This window comes from Lipotes vexillifer, unplaced genomic scaffold (genome assembly GCF_000442215.2).
Source record: "Lipotes vexillifer unplaced genomic scaffold, Lipotes_vexillifer_v1.1 scaffold395, whole genome shotgun sequence".
Taxonomy (NCBI): domain Eukaryota; kingdom Metazoa; phylum Chordata; class Mammalia; order Artiodactyla; family Lipotidae; genus Lipotes; species Lipotes vexillifer.
In genome coordinates, this window is record NW_006797390.1 from 3,051,638 (window position 1) to 3,073,805 (window position 22,168).

A 22,168-nucleotide genomic window follows, 5' to 3' on the forward strand; every position below is an offset into this window, starting at 1 on the left:
GGAGGAGGGAGTCTGGCAGGAGCTCTTACTGCAACAGGGTCTCAGCTCTATAAAAACCCTGGTAGCACAGACCTTACACAAGCTGCCTCTGTGTGTGCAGAGGCTGGCCAGGAGTCTCCCAGCCCCACCTGTCAGATGACACCCCTCCCTCCTTGCCCTGCCCCCTCTATTCTCCTGAAATCTTGACCTACACCTTGGCCAGCCTTGACCATGCCTCCCAACCTCACCGGCTACTACTGCTTTGTCTCGCAGAAGAACTTGGAGAACTACCTGCAAGCTCTAAGTAACGGCCTCACCCCTCCTGAGCCCTTTCACTCTCGTTCTCCCCTCTCCCTTCCTGCCTCCAGTCCCATTGAGGAGGGGGGATGCGAGGGTCCGACATCGTGGAAAGGCTGGGGGTCAGGGGGCTGGGCTCCTTTTCTAGCCAGGGGCATTGCTAGGAAGGAGTAAATCCACAGTCCCAGACCCAGCCCAGGGGATGCTCCCAGCTCCAGGCTGCTGCTGCGGGTGGAGGAGGCCCTGGCCAGCTGGCTAAGAGGACCCTTGTCCTAAGAGGACAGCCCCCGTAGACATCAACATGGCTCTGCGGAAGATCGCGCTGCTGCTCAAGCCAGACAAGGAGACTGACCATCGGGGCAACCACGTGACAGTGAAGACCCTCAGCACCTTCCAAAACTAAGTTCTGGAATTCGAGGGGGGAGTGGAGTTTGAGGAGGACTTGAGGATCACGGAGGGACGGAAGTTCCAGGTACCTTTTCTCAGGCTGGCAGGGAGGGGGTGTGGATGGGCAGGGGGCCCTTAAAGAGTGGGGCAAAATGAAGTGACCTTTCCCATCCAGAGCCGGGAAGTGATGACCACAGCAGGCTATGAAGTCCCTAGGATCACAGGCTCCTGATGTCACCCACCCAGCCCCCACTCCCTCCAACTTCTCCCCTGCCCCCTCTTAGCACCAGCCAAAAGGGCAAAAGGGGCAGGTCACCCTCAGGCCAATGAGCAAACATGTGCTCACCCTGTAGCCTGTGACGCTGTGGACACCACAGTCTCTTTTCCCTCAGCCTCTTTAACTTCACTCTCGCGCAGTCCTTTCTGCTTCTGACGTGTTCCTTTTGGCCTTCCTGCAGCCCCCAGGCCAAAGCCCCGTCTTTCTCACACTCCATTGCGTAATAGCGACCTCATATCCTGTTCAAAATCTGGCCTCCTGCATGAGAGAAACAGGCAAAGGGGAAAGGAGCCCAGAGAATAGCGGATCCCCACTCTCTTTCATGCATCTGGCCTCTTATTTTCCACCTAAGGACTCAGCTTTGAGCATTTGAGCATTAGTGGAAACCATACTGGTGGACCTTTCGGAAAAGTGTGGCCGGATTCCAGAATTTAAACAGGAGCTACTGGGAGAGGTTTTTTGTCCATTTCCTTGTCCTTCCTCTTGAGAAACCTCATGGGCTCACGAGGCTCACGAGGCCCAAGGCATGGCCCCAGCCACACAGAGTCCAAGAGACCACATTGACCGGCATACAATGCGAAGCTCACTGTATGCTTGCATCCTACGTGTTGGGGGAGAGGGATGGGTCAGGGCGAGACGTCTGTCCAGTGCTGGGGGGCGCTGGAAGCTCTTACATAGTGACCTGGCCTCCATGTCTGCTTTGGGAAGGACAGGCGGTAAGAGCGCCAGAAAAGACTGAAAAGGGAAGCAGATGAAGGATACAAGGCTAAGGGCTAGAAAGATGAGGGACATGAGGGCATGAAGGTGACAGTAGGTGTGAAGGCAACAGGCCTCTAGGACCCTCTGCCTACAGTCCAGCCAGGCTGGGGACAGAAGGTAATGGGGGCAACTGAAGACAGCACAGCCCCTCCCTTAGGGTCCCAGAATCGCTGCTCTGAAAAACAGCCCAGATGGGTAGGGCCTGTTCAGATTCAGGGCCAGCTCCAGCCTCTGGTCACCTCCCTACCTCCAGGGGCCTTGGCTCTTTCAGAATAAAAGTCCTTCCTGTGGGGCAAGAGCAGAGAGAAGAGGGCTCAAGGTGGGGTGGGGACAGAGCCTGGCTGGCAGGGAGGAGGGGAATGCTGGAAAATCCCTGGCCTGTGCTCACTAGATGAACCCCGGTGCTGCCTCTTCCTGCAATGGCCAGGCCCCTGCACATCCGAGATGGTCTCTGGGGCTCCGGCCAAGAACCAGGATTGCAGCACTCATCCCACCACAAGCCTGGAATGAATTTGGAAAAGAATTTGGGCAAGAATGCAGAATGGGGCTTCCCTGGTGGCGCAGTGGTTAAGAATCCGCCTGCCAATGCAGGGGACACGGGTTCGAGCCCTGGTCTGGGAGGATCCCACATGCAGCAGAGCAACTAAGCCCGTGCGCCACAACTACTGAGACTGCACTCTAGAGCCCGAGAGCCACAACTACTGAGCTTGTGAGCCACAACTACTGAAGCTCGTGCACCTAGAGCCCGTGCTCTGCAACAAGAGAAGCCAATGCAATGAAAAGCCTGCACACCGCAACTAGAGAAAACCCGCTTGCAGCAACGAAGACCCAACACAGCCAAAAATAAATAAATTTTTTTTTTTTTAAAGAAAAAGAAAGAATGCAGAGTGGACCTGAGCAACTTCATCCCTGCCCAACCTCTCTGCAGGGTACCCAGCAACGTGGGGAGGGCAGAGCAGCAGAAGCTCAGAGGAAGTGGGGGAATCCTACCTTTTCCATTCCCAGGTGCGGTGAAGGCACAGGAAGATGCTCTGTGTGTATCCACCAGGTCCCAGCCACTCCGAGTTCACAGTGCATACCCAGGCCTCTCCCCATAGGACTGCTGTCTGTGCTCTGCATGTCGGCCCCTCGCTGGGATCTTGCCGGGAGCACATAGGCCTCCATGGTGACTGTTGGACCCAAGCGGAAGCAGCCTCAGTCCCCCAAGACTCCTGTGACATGAACACCCACACCCTCCCACCTGCGGGTCCACATCCTCCACTGGACCACTCCCCTCCAGGAGCCAAAATCCAACAAGAGGCCTGGAGACCCCAAAGGAACACAAGCAACCAGAGGAGGGCTGAGCTGCTTCTGGGCATCTCCAAGCAGGTGGGAGCGGGATCCACCCAGATGCAGGAAGCCAGGGCTGCCATTTCCCCCGTGGGCAGCAGGGGGCAGTGCTCGCTGCAGTGGGAGCCAGAGACCCACCAAGTTCAGTCCTCGCTCCTCCAACACCCTGTTGGATATTTCGTCCCTGCCCCCACTAGACAGACAGACAGACAGACACACACACACACACACACACACACACACACACACACACACCAACCCCAGCCCACATGCTCACCCTGCGAAGACCCTACCCCTCATTCAAATCAAGCTGCACCACTCACTGTTAGATGGAAGAGATGGTCACCAAGGGCACCGACGTGTGGGTGATGAAAGGGCGGGGGGTAGGGGGGAGCTACGGCCACGGATGGGTGGTCCCACCCCAGCCCTTCTAGGGACACACAAAGCTGTGCCTCCCAGGACCGTCTTTGACCTCATTGACCAGAGTCTGAGACCCCAGCGAGATGATCAAGAATCAAATATGTTTATTTCCACGTGAGATAGAGTGACTGCACCCTTCTAACGCAGCTTCACGCCAGGTCCCTGCCCCCTCCCCGTCCACCAGGCCCAGATAGCACCAAATGGTCACAAACAACCTTCCAGCCTGAACTTCAAATGATCCTTTAGCCTTGATTCTTTAGGTCGGTCCAGAGCCCTCTGCTCAGAAGAAACTGACCAACACGGACCAGAGGTCAGGATCGGTGTGTGCCCTGAAGCAGAGGACCCTATGCTGCCCGAGGACTCAGGCCCCACGTCCTGGTAGGGGCCCCAGAGGAGGCAGGAGTGACAAAGTCTAGCTGCGTATCCCCTTGCAACTGCCCCCTCACCTCAGCCGCTGTCTCCCGCATGCCCCCACCCCACATGCCCAGACCTGCAGGACGAAAAGGGAGCAGGAAATTCCTCACCTGCAGAACACAAAGGCATCCCAGGCAGGAGCTGATCCTGTAACACAGTGGGACCCCTACTGCAGCAGGGGACCCTTAGAGGCCACTGAAAATCCTAGGACGCCAAGAGAGAGCAGAGTCCTGGCCCCCTCCCCACACCCAAATCTTATCCCCTAAGGAGCAAGAACCACATCTAGGCTATAGGCTTAATTACCCAACAATCAGTGCGAGGCCTGCAGCCCCCGAAGTGGCTGAGGATCCCCTAACTGTGTCTGCCCCTCCCTTCCCGCCTCTCCCTGCCCTTCCTCAGGCTTTTCTCCCCCTCTGGAGGCCGATGCTTCTGCCTGGCCTGGGGACCACCTCCAGCACCCCCAGCCAGCTCTCTGGGATGTCTCCCCCAACCTCCCCCACCATAACACCCTCAATCATAACAGCACCTGTGCCATCAGGGTCCCCAGAGACTGACCTGGAGCTGTCCCAGAGCTGCGACCATGATCGTGGACAGGCCAGGATCAGGGAGACCTTGCAGGTCCAGCAGGAGGTGAAAGGTAGTGGGTGAGGAGATTGATGGGAAAATCAAAGGGTTATGTGAAGGGCTGTGACATAGCCAACCTGGGTTTGCAAGGAGGGCAGAAAGAAAGAAAGAAAGATGGTACCCCAGACCTCTGAGGCCAGGGGTGTGAGCTGTGGCCTGACCTGACCAGGGGCCAGACCAGCACCCATCAGGCTGTCCTCATCCTCCCTGAGATCTCAGCCAACAGAATGGCTCTGGGTCAGCTCTGCAGGCACCTGGGCTCCATGCTGAACACCCACCCTCACCAGAGGCCATTTAGGTTCCAGGGGCCTGAGATGGAGCTGACCTGTCACACTCACCCTTCCAGCAGCAACAGGGGGCCTCTATCTTCTCGAGCACTTGCCAGCCTACCGTCTGTCTGTGGGTGAGCTTCCTGCCTCCCCTGACCCAATCAGGCCCGAGTCTCACTGTCCTCTGCCCTCACTCTTGTTCTGGCCACCAGGAGAGGGTGCAACCCTTAGGAGCCTCTGCTCTGTCCCCCGTGGGCAGTGCCCAAGCAGAGGGTTGCCGGCATAGCTAGGCCACTGTGTTCACGCATAAACCACTTGCCTCAGAGGCTCTAGATGAGCCTGAAATGGCATCCAAAATTGGGAGGGAATAATACACGGTGGGCAGGTGAGCAGGCTCCGTGTCAAACAGCTACCTCTCATTCACTGTGTGAACATATACGAGCCACTAACCCTCAGTAAATGAGCCACATTTGCTGATCACCCAAGGCAATGCCAAGAGTACTCGCTTCCTGCTAGGAATTTTGTGAAGTTTCTACATAAAATCACTCAGCGTAGTACCTGGAATACAGGAAGCACTAATGAACGTTAGCTGTCATTACTTTTATTATCCCTGTCTCTTCACTTGATTGAAATTCTCTTAACTGGACACAAAGCCTTGTTTTCTACAGTTAAGGATAAGAACTCACTGCCCATGCCCTGGGGTCACACAGTTCTGATGTTTTTTTAATTATTAATTTCCCATCTTTTTTTTTTTCATTTATTTATTTTATTTATTTATTTTTGACTGCGTTGGGTCTTCGTTGCAGTGCGCGGGCTTCTCATTGCAATGGCTTCTCTTGCTGCGGAGCGCAGGCTTCTAGGCACGCAGGCTCCAGTAGAGGCGCTCGCGCTTCAGTAGCTGTGGCTCGCGGGCTCTAGAGCGCGGGCTCAGTAATTGTGGCGTGTGGGCTTAGTTGCTCCGGGGCATGTGGGATCTTCCCGGACCAGCGCTCGAACCCGTGTCCCCTGCGTTGGCAGGCGGATTCTTAACCACTGCGCCACCAGGGAAGCCCGGTTCTGATATTTATACCAAAGTGTAATGACTAATACCAGAGATTTAGAGACAGTAAAGTCAGGTAAACATCTGGGGGTGATGGATGGAGGAAAACTGTTGGCCCCACTGGGGCTCCACAACCAGAATCTCACTGCATCCCGTAGCGCCCCCATGCCCATGAGGACAAGAGTGCATCCCAGACAGGGCGTCCCTGCCGAGCCCTGCGCCAGCATCCGGGCGAGACCTCTACTCCTGTCCAAGGGCTGCAAACCCCAGAGCAGCAGCCGCTGTGATCACCACCCTCCCACCAGCTGAGAGGAGGCTTCAGTGCAGGAGAGAGGGAACTGATGGGTGGACAGGGGCCTGGCCCCAGTGCGCTGTGGTGGCAGCTGTTCACGGAGCCACGAGGCTCCACCCCTGAGTCCCTGGTGGGCCTCTGCCCTAGTCAAGGGGCTGGGCCGCCAAGGCAGGGGCTCTGTCCAGGCCCGGCTTCTCCAGTCCCCAGGTGCGCGTGCAGCCACCTTCCCTTGACCCCCTGCCTCCTCACCCTTCTTCCCCACGATGCCAACACCAACCAGCACCCTCCCGGCCTGAGGGGCCTCCACCCTCCTCCCCCTGACCCCCTGCCGCACCCCCCCCTCCGGCCCGTCATCCTTCTACACTAACGAGGCTCCAACCATTCGTGCCCCAGTTTGGGCCTCCCCTGCTCTCCCTGCCCCGCAGATGAGCCAGGAGGCCGAAGGGCTGCTTCACGTCACCTGCCCAGTTTTCCTTCCACCTGCACATGTGTATCACTCATTAGTCTGTCTTGCACATCTCTTCTACGTACTGCATCGTCCGTATGGCCTTTCATCTATGCTCTAGACGATTGCTGAGAGCCGGCCCTTCTCTCTTTCCTCCCTGCATGGAGCAGGAGTTGTTGTAATGCGTTGGTTGTCCCAGGCATGCAGGCAAGACAGAGCTAAAGTCACTGCTATCAGAGCCACTGTCACTGCCTCGCTGTGTGATCTTGGGCAAATTATTTCACTTCTGTGCCTTTGTCTCTTCCCAGGACCGCTCTGTTCGGCCTCAATGCTCTATAACTGATCTACTATCCTGCCTTCGACACCCACCCTTCCCCCTGGCTTCCTCTCTCCTTCCCAACTGTTTGCAGAAAAACCTTGCTCACGTCCTTGACCCAGCTGTAAGGAAACTGTTGTCATTCTTAAAGGGGGAGGTTCTCTGGAATGGAGACAGAACTCCAGCTCGGGAAGGGGCAGCTAGGTCACAAAGCACTCCCCCACTCCTCAGTGTGGCTCCCCTGTCCTCTGCTGCCACTCACCTCCCCTCCTTTCCTTGTGAGCAGCACAGATGGGACAAGGGGACACTGTTCAAATAAGGGTTTGTTAAAGTCTTGGAGGAAACAAAGGGAGCTAGAACAGAGTATTACAGAAGTCGATCAGCCGAGGTCCAAGTGCAGCCTCACTCATAAACTCCTTACTGTAGTAGGAAGGAACGGTGCTGGCCACAGCAGAACCAACCACCTCGCCATTAGCAAGCCAGGCACATACACAGTATGTTTAAAGGATCCTTTACTAAAAGACTTTATTTCAGGCATGAGAGTCCACACAAAGCCCCCGGGGTGTGGGAGCTTTGGAACGGAGATCTCCAGCCTCTGAACTTGTCCCTTTGGACAATCTGCTGGCGGGGGACCACAGTCCTAGATTCTTGGGACTCAAGCTATGGCTGCCCTCCCAAGGTTGGAAAGGGCATCCCACCTGGGGCTTCTCCTTCCTGCCCATCCCTCGCCTTTTCAACAGCTTCTTGGTCCTTTTTAACCCTTTGCTGTCCTCCTAAATCCCCACCTTCTCTTGTGTTTGGTCCCCTGTAGGTCATACTTTGATCTGTGCCGTCTTGCTACTTGATGGGGTGGGTGAAGGAATATTTCAGATGCTAGGGATGAGGTGGAGAGGATCAGAGCCTGACTTGGTTCCTGCATCTGAAATACAACCATACTTAGCAAAAGTAACGTCCTGGAAGCTGATCTTCGGCAGTTATTGTACTAACGTTATCTACCTTCTACTTCTTTGCTGGCCAGCCTTCAAGACAGCCCCCAAGGATCCCTGCTTCCTGGAATTCCCATCCTTGTGTCGCCTCTTCCCACACTGTATCAGGGTTAGTCTGTGTGACCAATAGAACATGGCAGCGGGGGTGCTACGTTACCTCCAAGGCTAGATTATAAAAGACACTTGGGATTTTCAGTATGACATTGTGCCTGTAGTTAACACTGTACACTTAAAATTTTATTAGGAGGGTAGATCTCATGTCAAGGGCTCTTACCACAATAAAACATTTTTTTTAAATTTTAAGACATTTTGGCCTCCACTTTACTCTTTCTATCTTTAGATCACTCCGGGCAAAGCCAGCTACCATGTCATGGGGACACTCAAGTGTCTTAGGAAGAGGGCCATGCAGCAAGGAACTGAGGCCCCCAGCCCTCAGCCGTGTGAGGGGACCATCTTGGAAGCAGGACCACCAGCCCCGTCAAACCTTCAGGTAACTGCAGTCCTGGCCAAGACCTTGACCGTGAGGGACCCTGAGCCAAAACCACACATCTAAGCTGCTTCTGGATTCCTGACCCTCAGAAAGCATGTGAAATAATACATGTTTGTTGTTTTAAACTGCTAAGCATACAAGTGATCTATTATACAACAGATAACACATATTCTCAAATATGAGTTTCACCATAAATGACCCTCATCCTATCACCATAGCCTCAATGACTGGCAAAAGGGTTGGGGGCAAGTGACTTAGGGAGATAAAAACCTGTCCATCCACAAAAAGATATGGCTCTACACCCAGTGTCTTAGGCCCTTCCATCCTAGCTCTAAGCTCAGACACCTTCTGAGCACCCAGCACTGGGGGCCCAAATCTCAGCGTCAGCCCCTCTAGAAGTCTAAAGAGAATGGAGTTCAGAAACAGACAGGTGTCGCCTGTCCCTCCTCTTTGAGGCCCACCTGCTGGACTACTGTCTGAGAACCCACCTCTTCCCAAGATAATTGTTAAAAGGAACATCCAGCATCTTCAGGTGATACCCCACCCCTCTCACCAGTGTGTGACCTTACTCTGTGGCTTCAATAGGACAAGTGCAGCAGAGTCCAACTCAATAAGCCTCATGTCGTTAGAGAGAGTGTCCATCCAGAGGCAGGGAGGATATCTTAGCTAGAGTCAGATCCTTGCTGGTGGGAAGCTGATTGACAAATTCTGCAGAGGCAGAGCGGCAGAGGGCCCTGAAGACGAGCAGCAATGAGGGGAAGGTGGTGTCCCAACGTCCAAGGCAGGGGAGAGCCACACCTGGACGTGGCTTTACCTCGCAGAGTAAGGAATCTCTGGGGTCCTCTCCTACCCTCCAGGGCCAACACAGTAATACCAGAGCCAGAGGTTTCTTTGCTGAAAAGAGGGGTGTGAAATGGAGAAACATCGGTGGAAGAAAACTTGATGTAGATGCCAGAAGGTGTAGCCAAATCTGATGACTAGAAAGGGGAAGCCACCAAAGAAGTGTTTTAATGACTCTCTGTTCCGCTGTGCTCTCCCCAACAGAGACTATGGGCATCCCCCCACCCTGCCACACTGTAACTTCTGCTGTCACCCAAGAGAAGCAGACTGCTCACCAGGCCAGATCCACTACCACTGCCAGAAGCCCTATCACCAAATGAAGACCAGAGGGGGTAGTAGCCAGGCCCCCAGGTAAGGACCAGCCAAGCTATCTCAAGGACACCATCCATTTCTAAGGCTTCTCTCTCCGAAAAAAGGCAAGGTACCCAGCAGTGAGGGGCAGGGTCACATGACAATGGCCAGGACTCTCACTGGGGAACAGTAAAAGGGGCAGGGCTATGGTGGGAGTGAAGTTCACTCCCTCCCCCCACTGGCTCAGGAGAACAGGAAGGAGGCTCAAGCACCCTCTCCTGGACCATATGGCTCCACGGCCAACCCCAGCTCCTGGACGCACCTGTCTACCATAGGCTCTCTTCCTCCCCGGGCACCTGCCTTGGAAACTCCAGTACCTGCCTGGTGCACACTCTCCCTCTCTGCCCCATAGCGTGAGCTCATGCATAGATACAGGTGGGTACCTCCGTGTGCCCCAATAACGAAGGAGCAATGTGCCCTGACAGTCAAGGAGCCTGGGCTTCACCTTGAGGATCAGAGGGCAAAGTCATTGAAGGGCTTTAAGCTGGGGAGGGGCATGATTGGTGGATACTGTAGACAGATAGCTGACAGAGTAGGGAAGGTGGACAAGAGGGGCAAGGCTAGTGGCTGACCTGCCTTTGGGGTTGACTCAACCCCTCCCAACTATCCTTAACCTATGGAAGACAACCTGAAACCAGAGATGACTTGGGAATAGGGCAGGGAGCAGGACAGAACTAACTCCAGCAGAGTCATTCTTACCCCTAAATCCCTGGTCTGCCCACATGTCTACTGGCCATTAAGGACAGAAGCCCAGCTGACTCAGGCCTCCTCTGCCCCCTCTGCTCTCCACCTGGCTCCTGTATCTCTCCTCACCTGGTCCAGATGGGAAACTGCTCTGCCCCCTCAGCCCAGGGTCTTCTGAGGTTGTTTGGATTCTGAGAGAGAGCAAACTCCTCTCTAAATGCTGGGGTCTAATGAAGGCTGCCGAAAAACCTCCCTGATCAGGAAAACCCAGCACCGCCCCTCCCCCACACCTCCACACACATACCCCTCCCCCACCATCCCTGCCCGGTTAGGTCCTTCCCCATGTGGGACAGCAGGTGGCAGCACCAAGGGGAATTTCAAAAATAAAAGCAAAAATAAAAATCCAAACTCTGAAAATGAGTCTGTGTACTAGGTGCGCTCACGGCCATGTTCTCCCCCTGCTTTGTCTCCATTCCCCCATCACAGCTTTGAAGACTGTCGCCCTCCCTGCCTCTGCCCTTTGCTCTCTTCAGTTAATGAAAAACACAACTCAATGAACCCAGAAGCAAGCTCAGAAGGTGTAAGTGAGAATTGGAGATGAGGGGCAGAGTAAAGACGGCAGGATACAGATTTGTCCTGAGACATAAGCTCCCAGGGCTGAAAGGATCCGTGTGTGGCCTGAGCTCGTATCCAAGGACCAAGACTTCTTCTCCATTATTCACAAGGATTAAAGATGCCCCCAGGGCTTCCCTGGTGGCGCAGTGGTTGAGAGTCCGCCTGCCGATGCAGGGGACACGGGTTCGTGCCCTGGTCCGGGAAGATCCCACATGCCGCAGAGCGGCTGGGCCCGTGAGCCATGGCAGCTGAGCCTGCACGTCCAGAGCCTGTGCTCCTCAATGGGAGAGGCCACAGCAGTGAGAGGCCCGTGTACCGCAAAAAAAAAAAAAAAAAAAAAAAAGATGCCCCCAGAGCCAAGGTCTAGCATCATCTTCAGGATCCACGGCCTCATCCTTCTAATCTCGTCTGGCTTAGAAAGGACTGTCTGGTCACAATGATCATTTTAAATACATTTATTTTGTAATTATCAAAAGGATTTAATAACATTACAAAAATTTCACTAAACAGAGAAACATTTTTTAAACCATCCGTAGTGATATACTCTAATAGACAGTTATCTTAGACTGGTCCTGTGTTTTCTATTTTTGTGGACATAGTGTACTTAGAATTTTGCTTCCTTTATTTTCTTTGTTCAGTCCTCTTACCTATCGTGGGGGCCTGCACACAGATCAGATGTGCTTTTGCTCTTTAGGGGCTCACATTCGGCTAAGGGAAGGGGGACAAAATAGATGACTGAAAGGCTATAAATTACCAACTGACCCAGTTTGCCTGGGACTGAACCAGTTTTAAGATGGAAAGCTCCATATCCCAGACAAACCAGGACGATTTCTAATAGGTCACCCTACTAGAAGCAAGTCCCCCCAAATTAAACCGGGTTAGAGTTCAGAATTCCATTTTCACGCATATAGTGGCCTTTTAGCTCTACCTCTTTGCCTTCCTTTTCTTATTATGTTAATTTATTTTTAGTGGTTGCTCTAGGCACCTGTTCTCAAACTTTATACCCTTAAAAAGTATTGAGGGGCTTCCCTGGTGGCGCAGTGGTTGAGAGTCCGCCTGCCGATGCAAGGGACACGGTTTCGTGCCCCGGTCCGGGAAGATCCCACATGCCGCGGAGCGGCTGGGCCCGTGAGCCATGGCTGCTGAGCTTGCGCGTCCGGAGCCTGTGCTCCGCAACGGGAGAGGCCACAACAGTGAGAGGCCCGCGTACCACAAAAAAAAAAAAAAAAAGTATTGAGATCACTTATTCTTTCTTCTGCATTATTCACTCTGCTATTCAGTGCCTTTAGCTCAGCTTTCATCTCTGCAAATGAATTTTCTAATTTTTCTTGCCTCCTTCTTATAGTTTCTTGCTTCTTTTTACAGTAATCTGCTCTTCTGTCCATAGCCTTTCTTAACGCCTCAGAGACTGGCACAACATTGTAAATCAACTATACTTGTATAAAATAAAATTTTTAAGTATTGTGGACCCCAAAGAGCTTTTGTGTATGTAGGTTATATCCATTCATATTCACTGTATTAGAAATGACAACCAAGAAGAATTTAAAACACCAGGATACACAGCACACGTCCCGTTAGTTGTCTGGGGTGATGTCCTCACAGCTCATGTAGCCTCTGGTAACCAAGCCCAGGGTGCCCTCATGAGAAGGAAGAGAGAGAAAAAAGATGTCAAGGACACCCCCGGGGCTTCCCAGACCACAGGCAGAAAACCACAGTTATAGAGAGAAGAGCATCTAGCAACTGGAGTTAATACTGTATGAAGAAACCAGCCCCCAGGGTTTATGCTATAGTTTTCATGTATGTCACATCCACATATGTTATAAACCCCACGATACAACGTTATGTCTTGCTTTAAACAGGTATATGTATTTTAAAGACATTAAAAAGAAAAATATGTCTTATATTTACCTACAAATGTACCATTTCCCTTGATCCACTCTCCAGCTCTGCTCATCCACCTGGATTCCTGCCCCTCAGGCTAAGAACTGAAGCATTTTTCCAAGAGCAGGTCTGCTCACCACAAAGTCCTGAAGTTTTCTTTTACCTGAAAATGCTTTCACTTCACCTTCAGACTTGAAGAATTGTTTCCACTGGAAAAGTAATTCTGAGTTGACAACTTTTTTTTTTCCTTTCAGTGTTCTTAAGATGTGGTACCACTGCCTCCTGGTCTATAAGGTTTTTGACGGGAAAGCAGTGACACTGAGAGTGTTGTTCTCTGCTTGCGGTGCGTCCTTTATCTCTGGCCTCTTTCAAGATTTCCTTTTTATCTTTGGTTTTTAGCAGTTTGACTCTGATGTGCCTGGATGTGCTTTTTTGTTTACTTTCAATTCTGCTTGGAGTGTATGGAGTTTCTTGAACCTAAAGCTATATGCCTTTCACAAAAGCTGGAAAGTTCCAGCCATTATTTCTTTGAACGCTTTTTCTGCCTCACTCTCTCTCTTCTCTCCTTCTGGGACAAGCAAAATGGGGCACAGTACTGTTCCACTATATTGGCTTTCTCACTCCAGAACATTGCAAATCTCTTCCACAACCCTCTTTCTGCTCTGAGGCTTCCTCCCTACCCTTCCTTCCAGCCACCCTGGCAGGGAAGAGGCAGGAGGGTTCTTTCTGGGGAGGTTCCCCAGCCTCTTTCTCACACTAAGTTCTCAGTGGCTGGTGGACAAACCTCAGAGCCTTGGGAAAAACTCATCCCCCTCCATGAGTACGTTGAGATGACATTTTTTTAGTGCTGAAGATGAAGGGAGTCTCTGATTTCAGTGGAGAGAAGGGGGTGAATTTCAGTGGCGATTCTAGGGGAGTATCTCTGTGTAGCTCATGGGAGCTTGGTGACTGAGGCACTGAGCTCAGAGCTGCTGGAAAGTGTTCCAGGTAACCAGGGCTCAGACTGGGTCATGGCCACAGAGACTGGGAGAGCGAGTGGGGCTAATGAGGAGGAAGGTCTCTTGCAGCACAGCCGCCACACTGAAGTAGATGCTAAGCACCGTCCACTAAGATGACCGTATAACATTGTCCAAAGGGGAAATTATTAATAATTACGCTGGAACAACCAGTGTAAACTAGGACTGTTCCAACCAAACTGAGACATATGCTCTCCCAAAAGATGATCCTAGAGAGTGTTCTGGAAGATTGGGTAAAGTTAGGCCACCAAAGCTACAAAGAGGGGAGAGTCTACACCCTGGTGGGTGAGGCACTAACTATCTTGCGAGACCTATCAGAGACCCTCAGGGAGATGAGACAGTCATGCAGAGGAGGAGCCCTCCTTCCTCTAGGAATTTCTTCAAATAAAGTGAATTAGGGTGGGTAAAAATAAATGCACAAGTCACCAGTATCGTCAGCGCAGCTAGCGGTTAGGTAGGTATAGGATGGAATAGCTATAGTGAAGCTATAGTCAGAGAGACAAAGAACACAGCACGTGGCCCCCTGAGCCTTATGATGCCCCTCCTCCCAGGGCCGACTCCTGGGGGCTCACGCCACGGCCCCTCTTGTTCATTGGCCCCTCTTGTTCACTGGCTTTTTACCTGCAGGTGGCAGTTGGAGGCTTCCTCTTCTGGGGCTCCATTTGCCTCGTCCTTCTGTTGCAATTGCCCCGACCTAGACTTGTAAGGCTGTGAGGCCTCCCTCCCATAGGCCAAGCCAGCTGCAGTCGGCCACCTTACGTGTTCTGACACCCAGGGAGAAGGCAGGACCTCAGACACGACTGTATCTCCAGATTTCCAACTCAAGGCAAGGTGGAGCAGCGAAGACCAGGCACTGCGAAGGAGTCCACAGAGGTGAATTCCACTCCCCGTCACGGGACTGTTTCTCCCTCCGCCACCTCATTTCGATGGGGTCGGGCCCTGGTGTCCATCCCATGGCCATCGCTCCTCACCCCAGAGCACCCAGCCTGGAAAGGAAGGACAGAGACAGAGAAAACCAAGGGCTAGGAGACAACTGATAGAGACCCAGGACCATAAAGAAATGGAAATTGAGTCTCTAAAATGGAGAACTTTAGGGCTTCCCTGGTGGCGCAGTGGTTGAGAGTCCGCCTGCCGATGCGGGGCACATGGGTTCGTGCCCCGGTCCGGGAAGATCCCACATGCTGCGGAGCAGCTGGGCCTGTGAGCCATGGCCGCTGAGCCTGCGCGTCCGGATCCTGTGCTCCGCAACGGGAGAGGCCGCAACAGTGAGAGGCCCGAAAAAAATATAAACAACCATCTAAAATGGAGAACTTTTAAAAAAATGGGCAACTGGCATGGCTCCACAGCTTGTCCTTTGAGTTAAGCCTGGGTGTCGGTGGGTGTCGGTGGGTGAGAGGTCTTCCCGGTCTCAGAGACGTCAAGCCTCAGTCGGAGTAAAACTGTCCAGTATTTCAGCTACCCCTGAGCCAGACGGCGAGTGGTATCCACTAGAGATTTTTGAAAGGCAGTGCTGATGATCACTGCGTTTCCACGGACTTTCTGCCGCTCCTGAGCCCTGGGGTCGCCCCCAGCCACAGCTGCATTGCCTTGCTTGGGCCAAGCCCGCACACTTGCCTTGAAGTGAAGGGACCTGTCTCCCAACTGAAGGTGAAAAACATAATGTGTTCCATATCCACTTAACTTTCTCTTTTCTTTACATTTTCAGCTTCTTAGGCCCACCTTTTTTTTCCCTCTAAATACTCTGTAATGAAATGCTGGTACTTGGTTTTAAAAAGCAAGACCCACAAATGCTCATGAAATAAATCTCAGGAAGACGAGAGTATAATCCCTCTTATCCTGGAGTTGCAGAAAATCAGACATGATTGTGCTTCACAGAGTCAATTCTGATAAAGTGGTGAATCAAGAACATTCAATCTCAATGGTGTGAAAATAGATAATCCTGTTCTCTGTTATGCTTCTGTCATCTTTGCAAGTGTAACTTGTACAAAGGGATCTTTTAAGATATTCAGACTTCAGAGATGACTGCTATAGGAGCACTGCAATATCATCTATAAACCTTAAAAGGCTGCAATTCGGGAATTCCCTGGCAGTCCAGTGGTTAGGACTCCACCCTTCCACTGCAGGGGGCACGAGTTCGATCCCTGGTCGGGGAACTAAGATCCTGTATGCAGTGAGGTGCTGTCAAAAAAAAAAAAGTTGTAACTCTCGTTGGCCATTGATAACTTATTACTCTGAAAACAATATTTAAATTAACTGCTTCAATTTCCAAAAAGCATAAGTACTTGTGAAACTATTGTGTGTTTGTTAGACCAGAAGTATACCTTTGGGACTCTCGTCTCCTCCTTTCTAGCATAAAGGTAAAATCCCATTACTCTGCTTGATTTTTTTTTAAACAGTTTTCAATAGCTTAAGAGCCTGCAATTATTTGAATTAACAGGAGAAATCCCTACCCTGTGCTTTACCAGGAGAGGCAGGAATCAGCCTCGTGGGAAGGGCTGGAAAAAGAAAGAAGGGGGACTGCCCTGGTGGCGCAGTGGATTAGAATCCGCCTGCCAATGCAGGGGACACGAGTTCGAGCCCTGGTCCAGGAAGATCCCACGTGCCATGGAGCAACTAAGCCCGTGCACCACAACTACCAAGCCTGCGCTCTAGAGCCCGCGAGCCACAGCTAGTGAGCCCACACGCCACAACTACTGAAGCCCGCACACCGCAACAGAGTAGCCCCCACTCGCCGCAACTAGAGAAAAGCCCACGCGCCGCAACGGAGACCCAGCGCAGCCAAAAAATATAATTAATTAAATAAATTTTAAAAAAGAAAGGGAAGAAGGGGAAGCAGCAGAACCCTGAGTTCAGGTAACATGAAGGGATTTGGAATTGGTCTGTGACCTATAGCACCACTTCCCTGGGGTAATCATAAGAGAGACAAATGCTCTGACCATCATATGTGGGGTCCTCATCTCCGTGGTGACCCTGTTACTAGGTGACAATAAAAACTCCCAAGCCTGACAGCAAGCTACCTCCTCAAGTCAGAGGCATGGAGGTACATGGAGGATGGAGCTACATGACTCTTAGCAGAGTGGAAGCTCCAAGAGATTAGGCTTGGATGGAGGAGGCTGAGAACAAGAACACAGAGACCTGGAGAAAGGGAAGAAAGCGATGGAGGAGAGGGAACAATAAAGGAAGAGTAACGAGAGGCAGGGAGCATCCCCCAGGTACCTGAGCCGTGTGTGGGGCCCCAGAGTAGAGGTCACTTCATGAAATGGGGTGGGGGCAGTTGCCTCCCAAGCTCTCCCTGGGACTAAGCGTGGAGGAACGATGCTCTAGAAGGAGAAGAACCCAGAGGAACGGTGCTTGAGAAGGAGCCTTGCCATTTGGGACGATCCAGAGCGAGCCTGGAAGGAGGTGCCTGTCGCTATTACAGGACAACAAAATATTACAGACGTGAACCATGTTAAGAATCTTTTGTATCTTTAGATTGTTGTCACTTATTGGATAGCTGTGTTTTGTTGCCCGGTGTAGGGTAGGGGAAGCATCCTACAGGAGAAGGGGAAGAGGGGAAAGACAGGTCCCAAAAAGTGGCAGCAAAAAGTGCTTAGCAGGCTTCCCTGGTGGCGCTGTGGTTGAGAGTCCGCCTGCCGATGCAGGGGACACGGGTTCGTGCCCCGGTCCGGGAGGATCCCACGTGCCGCGGAGCGGCTGGGCCCGTGAGCCATGGCCGCTGAGCCTGCGCGTCCGGAGCCTGTGCTCCGCAACGGGAGAGGCCACAACAGTCAGAGGCCCACGTACCGCAAAAAAAAAAAAAAAAACTGCTTAGCAAAGTGATGGTGGGGCTGGAAGAAGGGGGGTTGGAGGGTTAGCACAGGGGAGGAAGGGAGGAAGCTGGCTAAGAGGCTTTCTACCCAGGTATTCAAAATTCAGCTACGTGCACATCACCATCTCGTATCCAGGCAAGGCAGCATACCAGCCATCAGTGATGGAGAACCCAGCAGCCACAGTCCTGCCTTCATGAAGCCTGCTAGCTGGCCTGGGGGACAGTTTGGAAGGGCCCCTAGGGGTTCCCAGAGAGAATCGTTTTTTTTCACTCTGAACCTTAATTTATTCTTTTTTATTTTCATTGGAGTATAGTTGATTTACAATGTTGTGTTAATTTCTGCTGTACAGCAAACTGACTCTGTTATGCATATACATATATCCACTCCTTTTTAGATTCTTTTCCCATATAGGCCATTACAAGGTATCGAGTAGAGTTCCCTGTGCTGTACGGTAGGTCCTTATTAGTTATCTATTTTATATATAGTAGTGTGTATGGGTCAATCCCAATCTTCCAATTTTTCCCTCCCACCCTTTACCCCCCCATAACCATAAGTTTATTTTCTACATCTGTAACTATTTCTGTTTTGTAGATAAGTTCATTTGTAGCCTTTTTTTAGATTCCACAAATAAGCAATAGCATATGACATTGCTCCTTCTCTGTCTGACTTACTTCACTCAGTATGGCAATCTCTAGGTCCGTCCATGTTGCTGCAGGTGGTCTTATTTCATCCTTTTTCATGGCTGAGTAATCTTCCATTGTATACATGTACCACATCTTCTGTATCCACTCCTCTGTCGATTGACTGAGAGCACTGGCGTGGGTGAGGAGCCTTTCTCAGCAAACGGCAGCCTTTGTGGGTAGAGAATAGGGAGGGAAAGGGTACACAGGACTCTGCGATGAAGCCACCACGAGCTAAGACCCTGAGCCCCAGAGGTGTGCAGAACTTCTAGACCAGGCCGGAGTCCACCACAGGACATGACCCTGTGACCTCCAGGGGTGCAGAGGCCGCCCACACCTGCCTGCACGCCCTCCCCTCCCCTCTCCGATCACAGTGGGTGTGCAGACTGTTGTGAGCCAGCTCTGTGGGCAGCAGGGTTCCCCAGTGGGCACTCCCCACCCCCTCGCTCACTGGTCAGAGGGAGTCTGCGTCCACGGGGAACAGTTTGCGGGTGACCTCTGAGAACAGGAATCCCAGCCTCCACAAGGGCTTCCTGGTCCCCTACCAAGCTGTGGGTGAGAGTCCCCCCTGGGGGTTCAGGGAGGGCAGCCCCTGCTCACAGACACGGCCCCGGGTATCTGCCTAAAGGAGCTTCGGCCTGGGCCTGCCCCCGGCCCTGCGCCGGCCTGACCCTGCTGGACCTGCAGCGTCCAGGGGTTGTGGACAGGATTCAAAGACTACCTAAGTGAGCGTCGCCAGCCATGCTTGGTGAGGAGGGAGGGGAAGGAGGGGCTCCAGTCCAGGCTCACAAACTTCAGTTTCTACAAGAGGCGGGCTGGTCACAGAATGAGCCACTGAGAGGTCAGGGAGGGAGAGGTATGGCCCATTAAAGGGGACAGCCTAACTCACAAGGAGCCATCCTACCGTGTGTGATACATGCACATGGTAAAAAATTTTAAATAGTGCAAAAGAGTCAAGAGTCAGTGCCCTCCCACCCCTGTTCTCTCCTGAGGGCCAGCGTGTGGTTTTCGAGATGTTTTTCCTGAGTTGCGGTGGGTGAGCTATTCCTGAATCAGACAGCAGGTGGCGCTCAAGCCAGAGAATTAGAAAAAGGGAACTGCCGAGAGTTACTCAACGCATTTCCAGTAACTGCTCCCTCCTCCCTCCCAGGGCCTCCTCCAGCCCCACTTCCTGTTCCCTGGCCCGGGCCAGGTCCCCTCAGGGCTCAGATGTCGGTTTCCAGATGCACGGACTCAGAGCAGGGGAACTGTCTCTGGGGAAGCCCCATTCCACTCGCTGCCCAGGCAACACGTGAGTGTGCCTGGAGGGGCTGGAGAGGCTGGGGAGGCTGCGGAGGAGGAGGGTGGGCGTGCGGGAGGGGACCCAAGAGGCGGATGAATACACACACGGCCTCCAGCAGCCCTCCCCGGGGTGCTCAGGCTCAAGGCTCCAGACAGGACCCAGTCACCTTTAAATGTCCCTTTGATCCCTAGTCAGGGAACTAAGACCCCACATGCCATGTGGCCAGAAAAATAAAATAAAAAAATAAATGGCCCTCACTTGTACTCCTGTCACTCCCTCAGACCCCAGGGGAGTCTGGCTGAAGCAGAAAGCAGCCCCTGCGGGGATGAGACTCTCCAGGGAGGTGGGCAATGGTGGAAAACTCACGTTCCTAGCGCGGGTTCACCAGGCGGCTGAAGGAATTGGGGGGGGGGGGCAATAAGGGAGTGGCCAGAGGTGCCCAGGCGTCAAGGGCTGAGGCCATCGCTGCTGAGCCTTTGCCTGGCCTCTCAGCCCTCAGCACTGCCTGCCCCGTTCATATCTCCGCAGGCTCCAGGCCACAGCCATGTGGTCCCATCTGCCCTCGCCCACTCCCAGGTGGCTGCTGCTCCTCTGGGGAGTCCTCCAGGCTTGCCCCACGCAGGGCTCCGTGCTCTTGGCGCAGCCACTGCCCCAGAAGCTGACGTCCCCCGGGTACCCGGAACCGTATGTCAAAGGCCAAGAGAGCTCCACGGACATCGAGGCTCCAGAGGGCTTTGCCGTGAGGCTCGTCTTCCAGGACTTCGACCTGGAGCCATCCCCGGACTGTGACCGGGACTACGTCTCAGTGAGCTGGGAGGGGCTCTGTGGAGGGAGCCTCCCGGCCTGGAGCCCAGGGGCAGCGGGAGGTGGCCGGCCCCAAAGCGCGAGGCTTACCTGGGAGGCCAGGTGTACCCAGCGCACAGCCTCCCACCGGAGGCCCGGTGCCTGACCTGTGCCCCCTGCCGTCTGGGCCCCATAGATGAGGACAGGGCAGCAGGTCTGGCCCTGCCTTTGGAAGTCTCATAAAGGGACACACAAATACTGCGAATCCCTAGAGTCAAAAGCAAGAACTCACACATCAGTCATTAAAAATCCATCATCAAGTATGTTGAGTGCCTGCTCTGTCAGGCTAGGAAGCTGGACATAAATATAATAAAAGATTAGGTGACTATGAGTTTCCCTTAGAGGCGCTATGGCAAAACCTCACATATGACAAGGGCATTATTCAGAATAAGGACACTTTAAAAACAGTACTTTACGTTATCTTTTTTTTTTTTTTTTTAATTTATTTTTGGTGGTGTTGGGTCTTCGTTTCCGCGCGAGGGCTTTCTCTAGTTGCAGCGAGCAGGGGCTACTCTTCGTTGCCGTGCATGGGTTTCTCATTGCGGTGGCTTCTCTTGTTGCGGAGCACAGGCTCTAGGTGCACAGGCTGCAGTAGATGTGGCTCGCGGGCTCTAGAGTGCAGGCTCAGTAGTTGTGGCGCACGGGCTTTCTTGCTCCTCAGCATGTGGGGTCTTCCCGGACCAGGGCTTGAACCCATGTCCCCTGCATTGGCAGGCAGATTCTTAACCACTGTGCCGCCAGGGGAGTCCCTACATTATCTTTTGGTTTAAATTTTATTTCTATCCATATAATACATGTGCATAATTTTTTTTAAAAAATCAGAAGTATGCCAAGGCTTATCATCTCCAGCCTCCTCCCCCTGCCCCCATTGCTGCTCCCCAGGGCAGTCATTTATGATTCATGTAGCTGTTTCATCTGGTATTTATGTTCAGAAGTATAAATAATTTCTCTATTAACTTCCAGCTGTAAAAATGAGGACTTAGCTTTATCTCTCTTAGACCTTCACCACCCACGTTTCCCCTCCCCCATCCTCTCAGTTTACCTCTATTATCGTTTTTAGTTAAAACTATATTCATTTTTTACATCATTATGACTTTGAAATACTCACATCTGTGCACTTGGTGTACAATTTCCTTTCTCCAGCTTTTGGATTTCCCAGCAGTCAATAACTACATAGTGTTTTGGGGGTTTTGTTTTGATTTTTAGTTTGCTGAGTTCTCTCTGTAACAAATCTCCCCCAAACTCTCAGCCAGGAGAGTAAATCTCTCGACATCTTCAAGTACAAATCTCAGTCTCTCGGTCCTCCTTTGCGTTGGTGACATTCCACCCCATCCCACATGGGGTGACGTCCCCATGACTTATTTCTTCAGTCTGAGTTCTTTGCTTTCTAAGCCTTCACTCGTCGTGGGAGTTCCCTTTACCCACCTTCCGGAGGTTTCCTTTACTTGTCCTGTGTCGGAAGTGACTCTCATCTCCTTCTCTTTCTTGGTTTACTCTCTCCTTTTGGAGAAGCACATTCTCCTCTAGAAAGGGATGAGGGAACACATTTTAGAGGAACTTATACAGCCCTGAATGTCTTAGTTCTCCCCTCACATTTGGTGGATAGTTTATCTGGATTACATTCTAGGTTAGAAGTCATTTTCTCTCAGAATTTTGATGACACTGTCTTCTAGCCCTAGTGTTGTTAGAACTCCTGAGCCTTAGTGTTTTCTCTCTAGAACTTTCAGCATATTTTCCTTATTACCAGCATTCTGAACTTCCATCAGGATGTGCCTTGATGCAGGTCAGGTCATTCTGTACTCATTGTACAGGGTTCTTTTTTTTTTTTTTTTTGTGGTACG

General features: G+C 52.2%; 2 protein-coding genes across 2 annotated transcripts in view; both read left to right on the top strand.

Annotated features, from left to right (window-relative positions):
• Positions 1–210: 210 nt before the first annotated feature.
• RBP5 (retinol binding protein 5) lies at positions 211–4,510 on the top strand. Its single transcript, XM_007472153.1, is given in 4 exon segments — positions 211–283; positions 570–748; positions 3,709–3,826; positions 4,401–4,510. Coding segments are annotated over 4 exon segments (480 nt in total).
• A 14,915-nt stretch (positions 4,511–19,425) lies between these two features.
• The window catches only part of C1RL (complement C1r subcomponent like), a 10,942-nt gene continuing 8,199 nt past the window's right edge, over positions 19,426–22,168 (top strand). Inside the window, exons 1-2 of the mRNA XM_007469381.1 lie at positions 19,426–19,493; positions 20,013–20,289. Coding sequence (XP_007469443.1) covers positions 19,426–19,493; positions 20,013–20,289 — 345 coding nt within the window. The remainder of the gene's footprint in view (positions 19,494–20,012; positions 20,290–22,168) is intronic.